The sequence below is a fragment of the Phyllostomus discolor genome, chromosome 2 (assembly GCF_004126475.2).
Source record: "Phyllostomus discolor isolate MPI-MPIP mPhyDis1 chromosome 2, mPhyDis1.pri.v3, whole genome shotgun sequence".
Classification (NCBI taxonomy): Eukaryota; Metazoa; Chordata; class Mammalia; order Chiroptera; family Phyllostomidae; genus Phyllostomus; species Phyllostomus discolor.
In genome coordinates this window covers 214,628,687-214,651,009 of record NC_040904.2, presented here as the reverse complement: position 1 = coordinate 214,651,009, position 22,323 = coordinate 214,628,687, and the positions used below count along the sequence as shown (strand labels likewise).

General features: G+C 63.3%; 1 protein-coding gene across 3 annotated transcripts; it reads right to left on the bottom strand.

Moving 5' to 3' along the window:
* Positions 1-799: 799 nt before the first annotated feature.
* Positions 800-20,843, bottom strand: FAM118A (family with sequence similarity 118 member A). Of its 3 annotated transcripts, XM_028532504.2 has the most exons (9): positions 20,733-20,843; positions 13,362-13,476; positions 12,407-12,659; positions 11,224-11,445; positions 9,309-9,437; positions 7,760-8,045; positions 6,267-6,299; positions 4,954-5,031; positions 800-1,434 (listed from the first exon to the last, which is right to left on the bottom strand). In XM_028532504.2, the coding sequence occupies exons 2-9, from the start codon at positions 13,406-13,408 to the stop codon at positions 1,415-1,417; spliced, it is 1,068 nt and encodes a 355-aa protein (XP_028388305.1). In that variant the 5' UTR covers positions 13,409-13,476; positions 20,733-20,843; the 3' UTR covers positions 800-1,414. The 3 variants fall into 3 exon arrangements, with proteins under 3 accessions (XP_028388305.1, XP_035875635.1, XP_035875636.1); XM_036019742.1 differs by lacking the exon at positions 20,733-20,843 and having other exon boundaries at positions 12,407-12,662; positions 13,362-13,460; XM_036019743.1 differs by lacking the exons at positions 6,267-6,299; positions 20,733-20,843 and having other exon boundaries at positions 12,407-12,662; positions 13,362-13,460.
* Between the last annotated feature and the right edge of the window lie 1,480 nt (positions 20,844-22,323).

Below are 22,323 nucleotides of genomic sequence, written 5' to 3'. Positions count from 1 at the left end.
AACTAAAGGGGGGAATGTGGGCGGGAGAGGGTGTGCAGGGGGGAGGGGAATGAAGGGGGAGAATGGGACAACTGTAATAGCATAATATAAAAAGTAAAAAGCCACATTCAAGTAATCACCTGATTTCACAACTGAGTGACAACTCACGGTAAAAAGTCTCATTAAATCAATAAAAGCAAGCTTTGTCATAACTGAGGAAAAGTTGAGCACACAGAGTTGAAGTTGAAATTTTATTTATGACCAGAGTAGCATAAAATTTGTTTTTCATGCTTTGAAAAGGAGACAAAGGTCTGACATAGGTCCCCGGCTCATCTCACCCCCTCCACGTCCCCACCTTTCGCTTCCTGTTCTTCCCCCCCGGGGAGCTCCGGTGGCGGCAGCGGGAAGGGGCGGAGTGCTCGACATGAAACGCCTTGTGCCAACAGCCCGACACAGAAAGCAAGCAGGGCCTCTGCCGTTCACAGGGCGACTCCCTGCACGGGCACTGCGGGTGGCAGCCGTCTCTGCCGCCTGCCCGGGGGGCCCTGGGAAACGTACTGTTGGCGTCTCTGGCGCTGCGGTCCCTCCCTTTGCAAGGTCTGCCTGCCACGCCCCGTGTGAATCCGTTCACGGGGCCGTGGGAGGGGGTGTCAGGAGACGTGCACGGAGAGCCTTGATGGACGTGGAAAGCTGGAGTTTATACGCGAACTGAAAGTTAAAAACCGGGTCTGTGCTCCACTTGTAACTTCTCATACACCAGCTGCAAAACGGACCTGCAGAGCATGGACTGCACCTGGGGAAAGGTCCTCCCTGGCTCTTCGTGACTCCGCTTCTCGCGGTAGTCAGACTTGCGCTTCTTCGGAACTGAAGCTACTGAGATTATGGAATTCCAAAGAAGCCCTACTGGTCTAGTCACTCTTTTAAAAGTCATACCACTCTCACTGGGAGACTCAATGCCTCGAATATTCTTACTATATTACAATATAACAAACACACCTGAAAAGTTTTTCTATAGGAATAGAGTTTCTGCATAAAAACTATAAAATTAAGAGTTTAGTTTTTTATTTTCTCTTTGGCAACTACTGTTGCTTGGACAGTCTTCACTCTCTCCCTTTTATTAGAAAACCCACTTTGACAAAGGCGGGGTGTCAAGTGGGAGCCCAGGATACCGGGCACCGTCCTTCCTGCCGATCGGGCCCCTGAGGTAGTTGTCCGCCAGCCCTCACAAAGGGCACCTCGAGTGTGCACGCTTCACCCCCCAGGCAGTCAGACACACACGGGGGACTGTCACCCAGCCTCCTCGGGCCACACCCCCGCAGGGCCCTCTCGGGGAGCATGACAGTTTAGAAGCGAAGATCCGTGTGGAGTTCGGGTGCGGCGCTGCGGTTACCGAAGGCTGGTCTTCAAGTCACAGGTTTTACTGGTTTTAAAAATTTCAAGATGCTCCAGCATCATCTGTTCAAACAGAAAGAGAGGAATACCAAAATGTGAAGATTCAGTTTCAAAAAGTATGTGCCATAGGGTTTCTGTTTTGGAAAAGCCAAGTTTTTTTCTTTTGTGCCAAAGACTCAGAACACACGTCCACAATGGTAGCCACGGTCCAGAAAAGGCCACGGAGCGGTGAATACCATCTGGGGACGTCGTGTTCACAAAGACACGCAGAAATCTCCACACGTGAACATGGGTGCGCTCTCCCTTCTGGGGCCCCGGGGGCGGGGCAGCTTCAGCACGTGTAGTGGAGCCTGTTCAAGTGCGAAGACAAGTGAAGCTCAGCCCACACGGATGGGAGCCCGCCGTGGTCCCCTCCGCTCTCCAGCCCGCGGGAGCGGCCAGCAGCACCCAGAAGGTGGACCTTGGCCTCTCGCCCGCATGCAGCGCAGGACAAGCTTTCTGCAAGAGAGACCGAGCGCTCTGTCTAAACAGACAGTTGCTGGACAGGCAGTGGCACCGGAGAGGCCCGGGGATGGCCGCACAGCAAGGCCCCGGGCAGAAAGCCCTGCCGCCTGGTCCACACACTCCCACTCGGAGCCCCCCCGCGCGGGGGAAGCCGCGTGTCTGCAGCAGCGGCGGACACCACCACGTGGGCCTGCCTTTCCACACACCTGCCGGCCCTGAGGACGCCGGGGGAGGAGAACCGCTCACCTGGAGGAAACGACTCAAAAGCACGAGTCTTGTTTGTTTTTACTCAGTTCCAGTCTCTGCCGGCTGAATTCGCAATCCACATATTTGCTACAAGACTTGGGAGAATTGTATACAAGATGCTATCACAATGGAATTCTCCTAACGACTATACGCTGAAGTTGTACAAAACACACTAAATTCGTGCAAAATCGAGGTGAGAGCCTGTGGGATCTGCTGCAGTCGTGGCTCGGCCGTTTTCCCACAAGGTCCCCAGTGCACGCTCCCCCACCCGCCGAAGCCAGCAGGGGGCCACAGCCTCACCTGTCTCCTGCCTGCGGTGCTGACTCCACCCGCTCTGCAAGCGGCCGTTTTAACAGTTGCTTTGTTTGTTCACTTTCTTTGATTACATGTTATTTGCATTCATTACGAATCTTTTTATCTACAACAGACTATTCCAACAGCACGTGATCCTTGTGTTGTAGAAGGAAATACGTATCATGGTAGGGCTCACACAAATCCACTGAGAAATTAGTTTACATGTGAAATAAGTCACTAGCGGGGAGGTAAATGCTTCACGGCCCCCAAAATTCTTGGATTATTATACAGGTGTTTAAGAGTGTTTTCCTGAGGTTTTCGTATAAAGTAATAAAAAATAAACCCTGGCCCAGGCTGGTGTGGCTTAGTGGATTGAATGCCAGCCTGTGAGCCAGAGGGTCACGGGTTTGATTCCCCGGTCCAGGGCACGTAACTGGATTACAGCCGGGTCCCTGAGGGTGGGGGGTACGTGCAAGGCAACCACACACTGGTGTTTCTCTCCCTCTCTTTCGCCCTCCCTTCTCTCTGGAAATAAATAAAACTTTTAAAAAATAAAATAAACCGTTATCTGAAAATCCTGCACACCAGTGTTTTCCGGAATGAGGGAGAGTCAGGTACCCGAGAAGTCTCTGGTTTGTCTAGAGATTTAAAAATACTAGTCATACAATGACAGGCTATGAGGAAGAATAAGAAAACAGGAGCCCCTAGAAATTAACCCTGACACTGTCGAAATAAAAGTTTAACCCAAAGGCTAGAATATAATTTCAAGAACCTCAGAATTTTGAAAAAATGAAAACACGAGATGAAAATTAAAGCCTCACAGAAACAGCAGACGGGAACTCAGTCTGGGAGACTCCGACTCGGGTGAAGAAGTGGGGGGAGAAAATAGAAAGGGACCATCAGGAAAACCATGGATTATTCCAGAGCTGGAGAAACGAGGGGAAAATGGAGTGACGTGTATAAAAGAACCCACCTAAATACATCTTCACGAAATTTCTAAACACCAAGGAAGAAGATCCTGAAAGCTTCCGGAAAGGAAAGCGACAGGTCGCCTACAAGTCACGAAGAACCGGGCTGGCATCAGGCTCTTCAGTGGGAAACCTGGACACGAGACTAGAGGCTGAGGGGACAGTAGGAACCAAGAAGCTACACGCCAGCGGCCGCAGGGTGTGAAGAGGCCACAGGCACACCGGCCCGGGGCACCTGGCCTGTGCGGGGGGGCCCCCCCAAGGGGCTCCGGGCAGGATGGACAGGAGGCAGGAGAAGGGAGCCCTGACGGCCGTCCAGGACAGGAAGGTGACGGGGAGGCCGGCCGGCCGGCAGCGGAACAGACCAGGGGGTGAGAAGACACCTGGGGACCGGAGGGGCCCCGTGCCAGACAATGCACGCGTTAAAAAGTATTGTGAAATGTAATTTTTGGACAAGAGGGCAAAAGAAATCTAGAAACTCCTGAAAAAGTAAAAAGCACAGGGGACACCGACGTGCAACAACCCAAAGAGGAACACGATCAGCGGAATGCCAGGAGACACCTGGCCTCGATGTGAGGACGTCCTGCCGCTGGCGCAGACACTGGGACGCTGGGCCCAGTGACGCAGCACACAGCTGGCTAACTGGGAAAATACTCCCACGGGGTTTTGTAAGGTTTTATTTTTGAGGGGAAGTGAGGGAGAGAGACACCAACTGGCTGCCTCTCGCTCGCCCCCAGCGGGACCTGGCCTGCAGCCCAGGCGTGCGCCCTGGCCGGGAATCTAACGGCAACCCGGTGGCCCTTTGGTGCACGGGCTAGCACCCAGTCCACTGGGCCACGCCAGCCAGGGCATTCCCTTTGTTCTAGTAACGTGAGTTTCAGTAACGTTCGTTCTCCAGCCTGGAGATCCAGCCGACAACCCGACTGAGGGCCAACCTGCTTCGTCCCCGTGGCGCTGGAGGTCCACGCGGGTGACTCAGGGAAGCGAGAGGAAGGGGCGGGGAGGAGGGCGGGCCCTCACCGGCCAGCCTCACCCGGGGAAGCAGGAGTAAGCACGTCACTTGAGGGACTGGGGGGCGGCCCACTGTAGGCGGCGAGGGAGGGGACAGCACAGGAGGGAAACTGTCTTCCTGGAGCCAACGGAGGTATTTACTGAAATCAACAGTTTAAGTCACTCTCCAGCCATAGAGGCAACATAAAACAAATGATTTCAAGTGGTCTTCTGCGGGGACTACGGCATCATAAGTCGGGACAGTGGTCACCGCTGGGCGGTGGAGAAGTGGCTGAAAAGCTGTGGGGGGGTCCCGACAACATCCTGTGTCTGGAAAGGGGTATGATTACAACGGTGTGTTCACACTGTGAGAATTCACTGGCTGACCTCACACCTGTGCACTTGCTCTGCACTTTTTCAGGGACGTGTGAACCTGAATGGACAGAAGTGAACAGCCCGGGTCCTGCCTCACCCCCCCGGGGACAAGGACGGTAAGCAAGGCGCTGTGGCCACAACGCCCACAGTTGGGCAAACCCGCAGAAGCTCCCGGCACAGGGAGAGAACTCAAAATCTTCGGTACCTGACTGTCGGAGTTGTTTCGAAACTTCAGTTCCGTTCTCTTCCAGCTTCCTCTTCGCACAGCCCTGACACGCACTCCCTGAAAGGTGCAGACGCTCATCAAAAAGCTGCTCGCCCAGGCCCTGGCCGGAAGGCTCGGGTGGTCGGCTAGGGCATCATCCCACTAGGCCAAGGTTGCAGGTTCCATCCCCAGTCGGGGCACACACGAGAAGCAACCAGCAAGCGCATAAATACATGGAACACATCAACGTTTCTCTCTAACATCAATCCGTCAATCATCAATAAATCAAAAGTTCCCCTTGCAGAACCCGCCCCCACGGAGCAGTGCACGAGCCCGGTTTACTCCAGGTGACGTCTACCAGGTTAATGCTCTTCCAGAAGAGGAGGAGGGCCCGGGGGTCACGCCAGCGTGCGTGGGAGCGCGACTGTGACGAGCGTGCCCTTCACGGGGAGGCGGGCAGACGCGGGAAGCTCAGTACAAATGTCGTCATTCCTGAGCCGACGCCCACCGCACTCACAGGACTCGCTGAGCCCTGCAGGGGCCCTGCTCACGGCCAAGCCCCTCCTGACCAACAGACGAGCAGCGTGGGGAAGGCCACTGTCAGGTTTGCCCAAGGAGGCGCTGGTAGCCACCGAGCCCAGCCATGCGTGGTCAACTCAGAAGCGGGCAGAGCTGAGCCGGCAGAGACAGCAGTCACACGTCACACGCACGTCACACAGAACACCGTGTGTGACAGCCTAAGGGCCTCTGCCGTGAGACCTGCAGAAGGGGTGGGCCCCGGTCCGCCGTCTCAGGCCAAATGCCCTCACGACACAGAAGCCTGTCCCGACTGCCCTGGGACTCTCCGCTGTGGGACGGGAATGGTTCTCGGGCCCGTGTTCGCCCAAACCGCGCTGCCTTGCAGAGGGGAGGCGCTCTGCCCCCTGCCCTGCGGCAGGGGCTGCCCTGCCGGCACCGCGGTATGCCGTCTGTGGGCAGGGGTGTCAGGCTAAGTATTTACTTTTTAAATATGTTTTTATTGCTCTTGAGAGAGGAAGGGAACGAGGGCATTGACGTGAGAGAGAAACGCTGATTGTTTGCGCCCCAACCAGGGATCGAGCCTGCAACCTAGGCACGTTCCCTGACCGGGAACCGAACCTCCAACCTTTTGGCGGATGGACAACACTCCAACCAACAACCAACCGCGCCACCCAGCCAGGGCACAGGCTAAGTATTTAACCTGCAGACATTTTTGTGATTTTACAAATAGCGACAAGAAGACAACAGAACGTGCAGGCAAAAACCAGGCCGATGAAACCCAAAATCCGCCTTACCCAGCAGTGTGGTGCTGTCCACTCGGTCAGCGTCTGGGGAGAAAGGAAAACATCAGCAGACCGAGCCTTCGTCGTGGGCCCCAGCCATCGTGGACGGGGTGGACGGGGTGGCGGGGCCGCCCCCAGCTTGAACGCAGCCGGGTGCGGTGCGGGGCTGCAGGCTGGTCACTGCCCTCCTCTCCCCACTCCCACGGGGCGCTGGGCCTGGCACAGCTGTCACTCGTTTCTGCCACCAGCAGTGCGCCACCTTCTCCGGGCACCTCAGGGGTGCAGGTCACGTCCCCGAGGACACACAGACTCACAAGGTCTGGAAAAGGGGCGTCCGGGGGCAGAGAGAGGCGCTCGGCGGCGCGCCCCAGGAGCCTGGGCTCCGGCAGGTCCTGGTGCCCCAGACGCGTGTGCGCACGGATGTGGGAGAGGCGGCAGCTGTGGGCAGAGGTGACGAGAACACTGTCCCTCTCCAGGGCCACCACACAGGCCCGTCCCGGGACACCCTGAACAGGACGGTCCCCCTGCGCAGTCCAGGGCCCCACCCCAGCTCAGACACCCCGGCACCAGCCGGGCAAGCCATTCACCTCGAGGCTCAGCTCTGTCCACCCGCCGGCCCTGGGCCGCAGCGGGCGCGGTGACTGAACATGGAACTGGGTCGCGAACGTGAAATCCAGAGGCGCGTGACCGAGCGCGGCCCCCTTCCCCGCTCTCAGCGGGACACCGCCCACCGCCCCCCCGCACGTCCGCCCGCCGGGGAAACGCTGCTCACACGGGCCCCCCTGACGAACCACTTATGGACAGGGCTGAAGGGAGAAACTGAGGTGCTGGGTCGTCTGTGCATGTGTCACCCATGACCTCAGTGTCTCCAGTCTCCTCGGTCACGGCTGGCCAGGCCCAGCTGTCTGTCTGTCTGTCCCGTGCTGAAGCCACTGCCCTGCGTGCGTGAGCTCCGGTCACCGTTCACCGGCAGTCCGCCCAGGCGTCTCCAAGTCCGCCTCACCCGCCAGCCGCCCGCCTGTCGAGCCGGCGACTTAAGAGTGACTCGGTGATCCTGGTCGCTCCCGACGCGTGGACCACCCCCGACAGAGGGCCCAGGACAGCGGCCCCGACGGCGGGCTGCACGCGGCCGCACGCGGAGAGGGCGTGACGTAAGAAGCGTCCCTGCGGCTCGGGACGGGGTCGAGGTGGGAAGCACTCGCAGGACCCAGCCCCGTCTCGGCCGGCTCGCCCGCGGCGTGCGTGGCGCCTGGCGCAGCCTCGTGTGCGGGGGGGCCCCCCGTGGGCACCGCCCTCGGCTCGCAGACCCCGCGGTCCCAGCGGCCTTCCGGTGTTAAGGCACACAGAGGCGTTTCTGGAGAATAACTGAAGGACCGGTGGGCTTCACGGTTGAGTACACTGAGACCTCACTTGTCTCTGTGGCAGGTGAACCACATCTCAGCAAGGGGGGCGCGGGAAGGAGCCCCTCTCCGGCGGCGCGCAGGGGAGCCAACAGGCGCCCGTACCTGGACTCCGCTGCCGGCAGATCCGCGAGGCCAGGTCTTGCACGTAGCCCGGGAAGTGGTCGAAGCTGGCGCCGTAGGACACAACCTTGATCCCGTGCAGCAGCATGTCGGCCTGGTGCTTGAAGAACTGGTCCTCGCCCTCCTTGAGCACCACCATGTAGTGCTCCAGGTCCACCTTGTTGGGCACCGAGTACAGGAAGAGCGCCTGGAAGATCTGGTCCCGCAGCGTCTCCCCGCAGCCCACGAACAGGAAGGACTTGGTGCGGTACAGGCTCTGGAGCACCTCCTGGGGGGGCCACCGGGAGACACTGCTCGCTGGGGGGGCACCTCCCGGGGGGCCACCGGGAGACACTGCTCGCTGGGGGGCCCCCTCCCGGGGGGCCACCGGGAGACACTGCTCGCTGGGGGGGCACCTCCCGGGGGGCCACCGGGAGACTGGCTGCCCGCTGGGGGGCAATGGGGCCGGCCGGCCCACCAGCCACGACACGGTGCTTCCGAGCCCTCGCCGCCCCAGCGGCCCTTCCCAGAGCCACACTGACCAACGGTCAGAGAGGCCTCCCCCCCTCCGGCCGGGACGCCAGGCCGGGCTGGACCCGAGTCAGCGGCCGGGGCACGTGAGCCCACGGTGGGGACGGCCGACGGCCCGCCCTGCCCGCCAGGCCCGAGCGGAGCGCGCTCCCCCTGCCCCGTCACGCACGAGTCTAAAGCACACGGTGAAGGACACCAGCTGTCTGGGTTCACGGCTGCCGGGCCACGCCCTGAATCAACCGTCCTGGGTGGGGGGGTCACGGGCAGGAACCTCTGGGGAGTGGGGGCTGGGGTCAGGGGAAGAGGGTTTGGGGAGTGAGAGAGCTGAGGCAGGTCCAGCGACAGTGACCCAGGGGAGTGGGCACGGGGGGGGGGGGTCACTCGGGCCCGCAGTGGAGACCCACCAATTCGGGCACCCCGAGTCTCAGAGGGCATCGGCTCACATGTCTCTTGACCCAGGACAGGAGCCTCGGCTGCCCATCCACGCGCCACACCTGGCCACGCCCCACGGGTGACCCGGGGCCAGCACCCAGGGGCCAGCGCCCGCCGTGGGCTCGCAGGGACTCGGCGGAGACCCTGGGGTTGCTCAGCGCTGTAGCGGGGAGTCTATAGAGCGTGGGGAAGCAGGCTTCTGCTTTGTCTCTGGTGCCAGGACCACCTCCCCGAGAGAGGAGTTCAAAACCAGGCTCTGACAGCCAGAGCGCGCCGGGGAGAGAGAGGGGAGAACCGCAGGCAGCGGGGCGCATGAACAGGCAGAGACGACGGGGGGAGGGGAGCGGCGAGCGGCATCACGGGCCCTGTGGGCCCGCCCGTCACTCTGAGAAACACAGCTGTCCCCGGGCAGCTGAGTCACGAGTGGCCGGTGTCCAGGTGAGTCGGGTGGGACTGAGGCCGCACATGACAGGCGCACAGGCCGGCGGCTGTGCGGGCCCCACGGGCAGCACCGCCGGGGGCCGGGGAGCCGCTCGGACCGCCGCCCGGCGCCCCCAGGGGCACGGGCAATGCCGGCCGGGCGCCCTACCATCACTTCCGGGTCCTGAGTGACGTCCTTGTACCCCGAGGGGTCCAGCACCATCCCGCAGGGGTCCGTGTACAAGCCGTGGATGTGCAGGACTCCGTACTTCACGTGGCCTCTTGCCCACTGGAGGACCTGTCCGGAATCGGGCCCAGGAGAAAGGAGCCTGTTGTTACTGGGGGCAGAGGCCAGAGGCAGCCGTCTGAACGGGGTGCACGGTTCCCGGCGCCCCCTCGGAGGCAGTAAGGGGGGTCTGCGTCAGTGATCGCACCCTTGAGACCCGAGAGGAACTCCGCTGCTTCGTCAGCGCTGCCGACGCCCGTCACGTCGCGTCGGGAGGACTGTGAGACCGGGACGGGGACGCAGAAGACACCCCGAACCCCGAGAGTCCAGCAGGGCGGTGAGACCGGCCGCCCCAGAGGGGCTGTGAGGAAGCACCTCCCCGTCTCAGCCGCCGGCCGGTCGCAGTCACCACTGTGCACGCGGCCCTGCACCCGAGGAGGTCTGTGAAAGACCCGACTATCGACTGCCCCGCACTGACTTCCACCCGACATCCAGGACAAGGGTCCTTAAACGACACACGGGGTGGACGTCCCTTTTCACAGCGGGGCTGTTGCCTCAGCGGGCAGTGCCGACACACCGGGCAGACAGACGGACACCCTCAGCTCCGGCACAGGACGAGCGCCGGGCAGCTCGAGTCCCGCCACACGCCACCTGCACTTGTTCCAGAGACGCCGTCCGCGGCGGCCAGGCGGCCTCCCAGGCGGGCCGGGCGGCGCGGGCACGGGAGCAGGGGCCCTGCTCGGAGGTGCGGCGGCCCCAGCGCCGCCCGGCCAGGACAGCCTGTGCCCCGGGCGAGTGCCCGCAGCCACCTGGCACACGCCCTCGGCCAAGCTCTGAGAAAGGGGGCCGAGGGGAGCCCTCGGGGTGCGGCCGAGCCCTGCACCGGACGGGGCCTGGGTGAGCCCGCTCACGACGGCCGCCGGCACAGGGAGCCGGGCTGCGGCCTCCCCCCAGGGAGTGCGCCGGGCGACCCGGCAGCGGCGTGCGTGGGTGGTGGCGACACCCAGTCTGTGAGCGCACACGCAAACACGCGGAGACACAGTGAGAGCACGCGGCCGCTACAATAAAACCGCGTTCAACCTCACTCGTAAGGAAAATAAAAGGGTAAAACGTTCACCCATCCTCCGGGTGAACCGTCTTTTGTTTTGCCTTTCAGTGGCACCACGTGTGGCCCCAGGCGACCCCCAGGCGCACTGCGGGTTCGGGCCCAGACCGCCGCACCAGAGCAAGCCCCCCTCGAGCTGGGGAGGGTGTGGGCTGCGCCTGGGGAGGACCGCCAGCCCGAGAAGCGCCAGGGGGCGGGGTCTGCCTGCGCTCTGCACCCAGCCGCTGGGACCGCGGACCTTTCCGGAAAACAACTGGTAATGCACGTCATCCGTCTTTAAAAGTCATTCCCGTGGCCCCTAAACCTCTTCTGGGAACGTAAGCCAAAGGACCAAACGGAGGGAACAGTAGTGCGAGGACTGTCGACGCCGCACTGCCTGTTTATTGTAAGAGCGGAGGCTTGCCGACAACCGGACAGGACTTCCAGTGACGACAGTGACGAGCACACGCACACAAGAAGGCCCTGCAGATCAGCAGGATGGGACATGGGAGACAACAGCAGGCAGCACGACTGTCAGGGCACGTGCGGCGTCCCCTCCACTGGGGCCGCCCGCGGGAGGGGCTGGCACAGGGGCGAGACCAAGTCAGGGCCGAGTTTTGCCGTGGAGAGGAGCGTGGAGAGCGGACGGCCCCTTTCACTGTGACCGACCCACCCCCACCCCACTGCAGAGACCCACGCCTGATCCACACCCACGGCGCTGCTGGGGCCTTCCCCCGACCCCCGCCCACCCCGCCCGCGGGCCCTCGGCCGCACCTTGGTCTTGTCCTTCAAATCCAGGGACTCCATGGGCTTGTTCTGCTGCTGCCCGAAGAGCTCCAGCAGGTTGTCGTAGTTGGTGGTGAGCACCAGCGTGCCCCTCTCCATCAGGCCGAGCACGGCCTGCAGCACCAGCGGGTTCTGGATGTGCCGCTCCAGGTCGTCGAAGACCTCCATCAGGCAGTCCTGGAAGAAGTTGGGCTTGGTGTCGCCCGTCCGCTGCGGGGAGGGGTGGACCGGGAGTGAGCAAAGACGTCGCCTCCCAGCCACGCGAGCACCCCCCAGGTACCGCTCTAGGTGCTGGGGATGGGGGGGGGGGCCTCAGCCGACCCCACAGTGCGCTGAGCTCTGGGGCAGGGAGACGTGAGTGAGACGTTGTCGAGGGTGCTAAATGCTCCGGGGAAGGTGGAGGAGAGAAGGGGGCCCAGGCACAGCAGGGCAAGGGGGGCTGGGGCCCAGGCCCGGAGCTCGGGCTGCGAGGCGAGGCTAGCACGGCGGGCAGACAGCAGCGGGTGCCCAGCACAGCCAGGCCACCGCACTCTCCCAGGGCCGGGGGTCTCTGAACAGCAGCTCAGACAGACTCGCCTTGCCCGCTCCTGTGCCAGCCCCCCGACGCCCACTCCCCAGGGAGGCTGCGCTGCTTCAGCGAGGACAGGCGTGATGGGGGGGGAGCGGCCCCGTGTCGACCACACGGTCTGGGGTCCCATGCCCACCCCAGCGCCCCGTGCCACGACGGCCTGGCTGCGCACCTGGGCAGGACCGGCCCCGCTCCGCACGGCCCCCCGACTCCAGGCCTCGCTGGGCGCTGGTCTCCCGCAGCACCAGTGCTGCCCCCCCACCGGGTGTCCCACCGGCAGACAAAGAAATGACAGCTTCCCCGTCTCCCAGGGCGTCCGGGAGGCGCCTGTCCTCCGGAGACACACGGCTGGCCAGCCCAGACCCGCGGCTCTCACACGGCCCGGTGCCAGGGGGCAGGGCGCTTATCTGGGGAGCCCACCCAGCCCTGCGGCCTAAGGGGACGGTGGTCTGAGGGACCTGAAGGTTCCTGGCTCCTCAGCCCACTCTGCTGGGAAGAGACGCGTAGGTTCCCAGAGAGTAAACGCCGGAGGGATCCATCCACCGGCCTGGCCCAGGGCCCGTCACCCCGCGACCCAGAAGGGCTTGTCGGCGAAAGACTCACAGGGGACATCTTCCGGATCAGGTCGTGGGCCACGACCAGCAGGTCCCGGTCCTTCGTCACCTTCCTGCGGAAGCGAGCCACGTCCCCGGGGTGCAGCACCTCCAGCTGCTCCGCCGCCTCCAGGACGGCCTCCAGGCAGCTCCTCCAGGAGCGCAGGGCGGGGATGCCCGGGGCCACCGCCGCACTGACGCCGGTCCCCATCACCAGGAGCAGCTCCTGCGGCTGTTTCTGGATGAGGCTTTTCAAAAACTTTCTGCTTAAACACACGGGAGGGAGAGAGTGAAAGTCGGCATGGAAACACCTCGACCGGGAAGAAAGTCAAAGCCGGCAGGAAGGCCTGTGCGGCGTCCGGCGGGCGCGGCCGACCCAGAGGCACGGACCCTCACCGCGCTCCTCGGAGAGGAGGCTGCGGTCGTCCGGTTGATTCGACCTGGTCCGGCCGCGCTCCACTGAGGGCCTGGGAATGGCTGCGTCTCGTTCACCGGGAGTCCGTCCCCTGCCTCCGCGTTAACGCTGCTTCTCACTGAACACGCACTCTGCCGTTGTAACGCTCTGAAGCTACAAAGCGCTTGTACACAACCAAGATGCCAGAACCATCCCCGCCCCCCGCGACAGGTGGAGTCCTGGCAGAAGGCTGGTTCTCGGCCACTTCCCAGCCACAGCCCGCTCCAGGAAAGGGGCCTCCCGCCCTGCACGGCTGCACAGCCGGTGGGCCTGGCACCCCGGCACCCCGGCACCCCGGCCTGCACGGGACCCCGGGGCCCTGCTGCGGGGTGAGACCAGGCCGCGGTCCCTTCCGGGGGCAAGACAGCTGCCCTCGGAATGTTGCCGAGGCTGGAGCCAAGGCGATCCCACCGAGCGAGCCCCGACCTAACCAGGGGCCGAGTGGCGGGAGGACACCTGCAGCGGGCGGGCGTCACGAGCCGCACGGAGGCGGAGCACACGCCTCAGTTACCTGGATTTCTGCTCACTGCTGCTCGTCATCTTTTCCAGGGAGTCCATCCGGGCCACCTGACGAGGAAAGCTGGTCAGAAGCGACTTCTGTCTCCCAGGTAGAAGTCCTCAGTGCCCTGGAGGAGAGTCAGGGCTGGGAGTAAAACCAAAGGTCTGGGACGTCCCCTTCCACTGGGACACCCGGAAAACGCCAGCACAGACACCAGACACCCACGTCTCCCAATGCCGGGGCCTGCAGGCCAGCAGAGGGCTCGGCACCCACCACTGCACGCACGATTGGAAGAGTGAACGTGAGGTGCTCACCCGTGTGCTGGCCCCGCGGCCCTCGTCTCTGCCCCCCACATAGTCACACCGCTTTGAGACAGTCACCCCCCCCACGGGAAGTGGCCTTCTAGCTCAGCCTTCTCTGCGCAGCTGCATTTTAGGGCCCTTTCTGAACAGCCAAGGGTCAACGGAAGGCCGAACCGCTGCCCCAAACGGTTTCCGTGGCGCAGACGTGAGAAACCGATCTGCAGCTCTCCCACTGCCGTGTAGCTACGCGGACTCCCCTCCACACGCGCGCAGTTACGGTGACCAGCTGAAAGACCGACGCTGCGTTTGCACGTCTGCAAAAAACACGAACAACTCAGCCTTCACAGCCGGGCTGAGCTCCACGCTAAGTTCAAGGGTTCCCGAAAGAACAAGCCACGGCCCCAGCCACCGAGCACTCCCGGTGCGCGGTGAGCACCCACCTCCCGCGCTCACCCCCCTGGCTGGGCCCGGGCCCCCCTGCACCACTGAAGGCGTGGCGCCTCCGTCACACCAGCTCCCCCCCAACAGGCGGACGGGCCTCGACTTTAACCCTGCTGTCTGCCCTGAAGGGTCCGCGTCTGCCCCGATGTGGGAAGCACCCAATTAGCTTAGAATTCAACACGGCCCAGCTGCCGGGACAGAGACACCCCAGTCCCCTTGTTGCGCACGGTCAGAGACGTCACCTCATCTCCTGTCCCCTCAGCAGCACACGCATCTGCAAAGCACCCCAACTCTCTCCTTGTTGTTAAACCAAGGGCCACTCGGGACACACCCAAAGCAATGCGTCCCGGCCCCCACAAGGTTGGAAATCACAGCAGCGGGGCTCTGCCCCACCCCCACACCACTCCTCCAGGGCAGTCGGGCCCCAGGGGACAGACAGCAACAAAAGCCCCCAGGAGCTCCAGGCAGCTGCATCTTCTGGTTTCCCTGGAGATGAAGTCGTCACCCCGAGGCTTGCAGCCCCCTGGCCGAGCCTTCACGGCCACCCACTTTTTCAGGGACCCGTCAGCGCTGTCTGAAAGCAAACTCAGGCCCAACACAGATTTGTACGAGCAGTTCCTGTCCTTGTTATCAAAAGCCGTGAAAAGAAGTCTCAACAGGGTGTTTTCTGCGTAAAACCTGAGGCCCGGAGTGTTCTGTGTGCTAGCCCCAGAGCAGCCAGAGACAGCCTCACTCTCGGGACCCCCGCCCCAGACACTAAACACCCGCTCATCACACCGGGCCTGATGCCAGAGAATGAGCCTGTCGCCTGCAGCTGCCGAACAACCCCCCCCCCACACACCCCACGGTGCCGGGCAGTGCACAGCCACCCCCGCCCACCCCAGGCCTCCAGGGACCACGCCCCGGCCCGGTCCCTCACCCACCGGCTCTGGGCTTGCTCATGTGACCTCTGTGGCCAGTGAAGTATCCACAAGCAAGCACGAGTTCAACAGGCACTCGGACGCTGCAGCCTGCCCTCCCCTGGGACTGGATCTTGAAAAGCCCCATCTAGCCCCCAGGGGTGGGGGGGTGGGGGGAGTGAACAGCCACGGTGACAAGCCACGGCCCCCGAGCTGACAGCCCAGCGCCACCCACCCAACCTGGGACAGTCAAGCAGCCAGACGGCCACAGTAGCAGGAGCGACCGCAGCAAGGCCGGCCAGAGACCCGCTGAACCGGGCCAAGGCCCTGACCCACAGAACCGACGGGTGTTTGGAGCGCTCGCGACCACTGCCATCCACACAGGCGCGAGGGCGAGAGGGCGAGAGGGCGAGAGGGCGGGAAGGGGAGAAGACAGATGTCAAGAGGGAAAAGGAACCAGCGAGTGACAGAGTTCACGAAGGTCTGAGGCGGAGGGGGAGAAAAAGGCCAGGAACAGCAACTACTGCCCTGGCCGGGTGGCCTGGCTAGTTGGAGTGTCACCCCTTAAACCGGAAGGCTGTGGGTTCGATTCCCGGTCAGGGCACACGCCCAGGCTGCGGGTTTGGTTCTCCGGTCCAGGTGCGTGTCGAAGGCAACAGATCGATGTTTCTCTTTCATACCGATGTTTCTCTCCCTGTTTCTCCTTCCCTTTTCCTCTAAAAGTAAATAAAATCTTTTAAAAAATTATTAAATTAGCACAACAAAAACCTAACACTACTTTCATTACAAACCCCACTTGCACTGTATGCACACAAACCAGGAAGTTTCGAGTCTGTGGGATCCTCAAAAATATCCTTAGGAAAACCTCTTCCCTCCCCTCTGTAAATGACATGCGGGTTCCCGTGCGTGTGCAGGGAGACCCCAGCTGAGCGCGGTGCGGAGGCGGCGCACACACAGGCACGTCCCTGCCTCCTGCACGGCGGGGGACGGACGTCACAAAGGGTCATGGACGTTTGAAACCTCGGCTTGTGAGTCCCCGAGGTCAGTCCGCAGAGGGACGGAACAACACGCCCCAGACGTGCGGGAGCAGCCACACTCGGTGCCGGAAAGCCGGGCCACGCGGCAGGCGGCCGCTCCCAGCATTCCCAGGACCGCTCCGCGCCGGGCCCAGACGCAGCCCCCGTGGGAGACGGTGTGTAAACAAGCTGCTCACAGGGGACCCAAGACTTGCAAATGCCAGTTTCGGGTGCGATCCACGTAACTAAGCAGCGCGACCCAAACCATCCGGGTACTCTGGGGGCAGGCCCCGCCCAGCACCCCAACACCAACAGCCCCAGGTCCCACACGGCAGCGCCCCCATCACTCTGGTTGGAGCCCCAAAAATGGCCTTTCTGTGGCGATCTGGTTCCCGTGGGGATGGGGAGGGGCCGCAAGGCAGAAGTCACTGGGCAACGAGAGTAACTTCTCCAGGTGCACCTGACGAGCACACGCCCAGCCCCCAGCGAGCCCCGGTGGCCTGGCTGACGGGCTGCCTCGGAGTTGGGTCAGGACGACCAGGCTCCCCCGAGCCGGAGACACGGCGCAAGCGGACGAAGAGGGAGCGTCCAGAACCACGAGCAACAGCAGCCCCCCCACCCACCCCACCCACGGCAGCACGGGCCCTCGGGCGCGGAACACGCGGCGTCTGGAGTGGAGGGGACGCCGCCTCCCCTTCGGGAGGCCTCCCGGACCTCAGTTTGCCAATCCGCCCCCCCACCAACGCCGCACGGCTGCACAGACGCGGTGAGTGGAGCGCACAACGAAAGGTTTGCCTGTTACCAGGAACCGCGTCCGCCGCCAGCTCAGCTGCCTCGGCCCCAGCCGGCTGCCACGGCAACTCCCCCGAGGCAGCCGGCGGCAGCACGAACGTGACCGCAGGGCTGGCAAACCCTCGCCCGGGCGCACTGCTGAGGGGTCTCTGGAATGAACTGCTTTCTGTCACCCCGGGACACACGCTGCTGCTGCCCGAAGGGCTCACGGCGGGGGCCACGCTCAGTCTGCAGTGATCAAGACGCGTTCCTTTGGGGCTGGACACCAGCGGCTCCGGACAGAGCTGCCTGGGCACACACCAAGAAAATAACAAAACCCACCACGAACAAAGAACGTGAAGGTCACGGTTCAGTTCAAATACATTCATTACTGACACTCCTTGTGCCCTGATGAGGTTCACAGGAAAGCCCTCGGCACTCCGAGCGGCAGCTCATCCAACCCCGCCGACGGCCGGTGAGGCGGCCACAGTGATGCCCGCCACTGACCCGGCAGAGGCCGACACCAACACCCGCCCGTCCAGGAGGCCAAGGTGCTCGGTGCAGCCCTGGACGCTTCCTCCTCCCGCCGGCGTGGCCCGGGATGGCACACACGCACACGGCGGCTCACAAGGACCCTGCCCCCTGCTGAGTCGTCAGCTGCCTTACAGTCTGTCCATCAACCATGACACGCCACATAGTTCAAACACACGTGTCCCTCGACACTCAGCCCATGACGGTGGACACACCGGCACAAAGGCCACGGGCCAACGGGAAGCCACTTCCCCGGGCCGAGGGGCACAAGAGACGCTCCAGAAAGTGCACGGCCAGTGCGACCCAAGACGAGGTGGCCCGGACCAGAGGGGTCGGGAAGGTGGTAGGGTCATAAAGGTGAGCACGAGGCTCTGAGGGGTGTGACTCGGTCGGGGCCCCCCAGCGCTGGGGGCAAGCTGGAAACTCACAGCCGGCTCCCGTTCCGTCACCTCACCACCACCCACCCCGGGCGTCACCGGGTGCACTGTGACTCCAGCACCTCACCTAGGGCCCCAATCCCTACCTCCTTCCCCACCGAACCTGTCACCACAGTCCCGGCAACACTCGACCTGCTTGGATGACCAGCGGCAGTCCGCTAACCGGCAGGCACCCTGCCGGCTCCCCACGCCCGCAGGCGGATGTCAGACTGCGGGGAGGACAGTTCCCTCTTGGCCTTTGCCGGTGTTATCGCACTGGGTGTTATCGCACTGTCTCCTGAGAGGGCTGGGCAGGGAACAATGCCACCATTCAAGAGGATGTCGTGCTCCCGGCAAGGGGACACCTTGAGCTCCTGTGGGAAGACGAGGGATCTCGCTGAAAGAACCCAGCCTTAGAGGTCAAACATCCGGGCACTCCTCGTACAACTTAGTGCCACGTAAGTTACCATCTCAGAGCCTCCGTTTCCTTTATCTGCACAAAAGGAGTCTCTCGCCACCCCCAGGGCCACGGGAAACACTCCCAGGGGCGACACCTAACGGAACCAAGCCTGCCCCTGTCTCTGCCTCCCGTCGGAACCTGGGCTTCTGCCTGAGTCAGTTCTTTGCGGACAGCTGTCTTCTTTTTATCCCGAATAAATGTGTGTTGTCTCTCGGGGGGCGGGGGGGGGGGGCTGCCTCCCACCAGACCCTCTGCTATCCGTGATTAAACTCGCACTTAGACATTTCGTGAGTGCTGCCCTGTCCCCCACGCACCCGAGTCCAGACCCCAGCCCAAGCCCCTCCGAGTCCTCGTCCTGAGGCCCTAAGCCAAGCCCTCCGTCTCTGCTCCAAGGCCTCGCACGCTGTGGCACTGCCGAGCACCTCCCTCCCAGCACCTGTCATCCGTCCCACACTGTCTCCAGGGTGGCGCTTCAGACACAACACACCTGAACCTGTCTGTCCTTCGAGGGCCTCCCCGTTCTCCGGGAACCACCCGTGTCGTTCCAGGTGTCATTCCCTTTCCGAACACCACCTACTGCTCCTGCCCGGCCCTGCCGGCTGCGCGTGCAGCTCCCGTGCGGGCCGCAGGCACCCTGAGGAAGCCCCACAAGTTCCCAACATCACTCCCCTGGCAGGACACAGCAATCTCACAGAGGAAAAACCTCCAACCAGCCTCCCAGGCCCCTGCCCGAGGAAGCCGAGGTCCCCGCTGCCACCACCCCGTCCAGGGTGCCACCATCTCTCCCCGTGCTCTTGCTTCCCCTGACAATGCTCCTGCAGCCCAGGCAGTGACTGTCCGGAAGCCAAAGCCACCGTCAGTCCCCTCCTGAACCCTCCGGCCGCCTGCGCTGCCCCGCCAGACCCCCTCCCGGCCTCCAGAGGGGCTCCTGCTTCCGTCCTGACGCCCCTCGCCCACCCCCTTTCCTGCCACACCCCAGCTACAGCCTGGCTCGGCCACCCTCCCAGTTTCCCCCACTCTGGTCTCCCCTCCTCCCAGCACCTCCCTCCGTCCCCTCCGCTGGCCAGCTCTCCTCTTCCTCCGGCTCTGCGCCGGGTCCGCACAGACTCGGGCCAACCAACCGCAGGGGCTGTGATTCCAGCGAGGGCCCAGGGCGGGCTGGGCCTCAGGAACAAATCTGGATTCGCCTCACTCAAGAGTCCCTGTAACTCCACCCCGAGAACCTTTCTCCTCACGGGAAGCAATTCCTCTCCAGCCGCCCCGGAGTGAATCTACATCCAGTTACACGTCTTGGTTTCCAAAACTCTGCTGTGCTTCACGGCACGCCTCCCTAGCGAACTCCTCTTCCACCTCAAGGTTCACCTGTTACCTGTCACCTCCTCCCCTCCAGAAGCCCTCCCGAACTCCCCGTCCAGGAATCCACGCCCCACCCCCAGCGGAATTCAAGGTCACTACACTGTTGTTATCACCACGTAAAGCCAACCTTCTCTCTTCCTCACCCCCCCCTCCCGCGCAGGCCCTGAGCGGGAACTGAGCTCTCTCTAGTTCCTCCGCCAACTCCTGGGAACTATCAGGCGCTCAAACAAATGTTAGATCCAGGAGTGGGAAAAAAAAAAATGAAGACAAGGAGACAACCTCCAAGCATCCTTCCTGGCCCTAAGTCCCTCGCCTGCTTAGTTCTACCTCCCTGCGCCCCATCAGCTCTGACCCCGGACTCCCGCGGGCCGCCCGAGCCTCACCGAAGAGCATTAAAAGTTAACCACTGCCCCGGCTCTGGCCTCAATGCAGCAGAAAGCGCACATGCAAATGCGGGCGCTCAGATCGCCGCCCTGCTCGGTTACAGAGTCATCGGGTGACCTGGAACTCGCCTCTCCTTTCGCCCGTACTGTCGCCCAGGACCCACACAGCCCCGGAGTACGTTCACAGACGCCTCGCGGGGCCAGGGGCCCCCGGTGTTACAAACCCGCCCGGGGACCAGCGTGGACAGGGAGCCACACGGGGGCCGAACCTCGGGAAGCGGGTAGAGCGGGGCAGGGGAGAAGCCGAGGGTGGGGAGCGGGTCCAGGGACCCGAGGGGCCAGCGAGAGATGGCACCAAGGGCCTGCGCGGCCCAGCGGGATTCTGAGGCCTGGGGGCGGGGACGGGAGCATCGGGGACGGTCTCGGGGATCCTGAGCGAATCTTTAGGAGGTTCCAGGACCGGGGGTTCTGAGGGGTCTCGGGGCCCTGTAGCGGTGGGAGGTCGTCTGGGGACCTCGGAGTCTCGGGAAAATCCTGAAGGGTTTGGGGGTTCGAAGAGTCCTCAGAGTGGCAGGGGCCAAAGGTAGGCGGGGACCCCGACAGGGCCAGGGGGCGGGGCCGGACCCCGAGGGGTTCTCGGGAGAAGGGGGAGCTGCTGGGAACCGAAGTCTGCTGCCGAGGTCGTCGGGATGGCCGGCTTTCCCGGGAGTGTCAGGGGCCGGGGGGCCCCGAGGGGGCCGGAGCGGACCCAGAAGTTCTCGGGGTCCTGGCTGGCTCTCAACCCGGGCCTCTCCGACCCGCCTCTCACCTGCGGCGCCGCCCAGACGCCGGTCGGAGCTCCGGCTCCCGCCGCCTCCTGCAGCTCCGCGATGCTGCTGGTCTCCCCCGGCTCCCGCGGGCGCACGCCGCGGGCGCTGGGCGGGGTCAGGCGGGAGCCGTCTGCGGGGGCGGGGGGGGGGGGCTGCGCGCGCACCCGGGCGGGAGGCGGCGCGGACGCCCTGCGCCCTGGGCCGCGACTCCCACGCCGGCCGGCCGCGGCGCCGCCGCAATGCCTTCCCCCGCGCGCGCGCCCTCGCCGCACCAAGGTTCCGCCCCGAAAGCAAGGAGCCAGACTCGCGTTCCGCCCCGAGCCGCCGGCCCCGCCCCCACGGAGGCCCCGCCCCCTCGGAGCTTAGGGTGCAGGTGGGTTGTGCTCGCGAAGAGACCACCCGCTTCCAAACCTTTGTCTGAGCCCCAGTCTGTCCCCTGTTCGCCGCGCGTTTCGGGGTTCTCATCTGCAAAGCGGGGTCGGCGCACTTTGCTGGCACGGGGCGAGTATTCGGTGCGATCCGGAGCACCCCTCTACTGCACCCCTGCGCAGTGCCCGAGCACCGAGCACCCGAGCGTCCTCCGGTCCCCGCACGCGCCCGGCTTCCCAAACACCCCGCCCACTGAGACCGCCAGTCCCCTCCCCCAGCCCCGCGTCCTTTCCCTTTAGAGTTCTTACCACTCTCCGAACGACGTGCACTTACTTTCTCTCTCCCTTGAGACAGCCGGACGTGTCCGTCAGGTACACCCCTGCTCCCCAGAAGCAAGAACGGGGCAGGACACACGACTGGTGCCCAAGTGTTTGTTTATGACTGCGTGCGCGTCCTCCTGCTATGCTTCCCTCATCAAGAAATAATCCTCCTAGGAGGCTGACACTGGGGGTCAGCTTGGGTTCGTCCCGTGACCTGTCGGCTACGGGTGCCCAGGTTCCGTGTCTGTACACCGGGGGCGGAGGCTAGGGCGGCCTCCCGGGGTGGCTGAGAGGACTGAATGAGATGGGCTTGGCCCCAGCACACGCAGCCGGGTTAGTGTGCCCTGGGGGCCGTGTTATTCTGGAGGCCTCACCCTTCCCTGCTCTGCCACTGGAAGTCTTTCCCGCCCTGAACCAGCCTTCCTGTTCAGGATCTAAAAAAGCCATTTTTTCTGCCCGCCCTCCAGCCCACACGGAAGCCTCCCGTTTGTGCGGGTCGCAGGCTATGCTGGTGGGTCCCAGCAGCCTGTGAACTTTGGGGGCCTGGAGCCCAGAATGCTGGGAGGGCCAGTGGCTCAGGTGTGAACAGGGCCAACATGGGCTTCCTACATGGTGCCAGGCTCTTGCTTGAGCGTTTGGCACATGTTCCGGCATTTAGTCCTCGGAACAACCAAGCGAGGAAGGTGCCGTCGTCATTCCAATTTGACAGGAGGCCGCTGAGGCCCTGCAAGGTCGCCCAGGCCGCTTCCTGCCCCAGGCCACGCATCTCCCCACCGAAGCAGACAGCTCCCTACCCCTGTCCGCGGGACTGAGATGCAGTGCCCTTCAGTCCCTGCTCAGTCCCTGCGCTCGGGGCGGGCTCCCAAACCTGCAAGAGGCGTGGTCCCAGCACGGGCCTTGA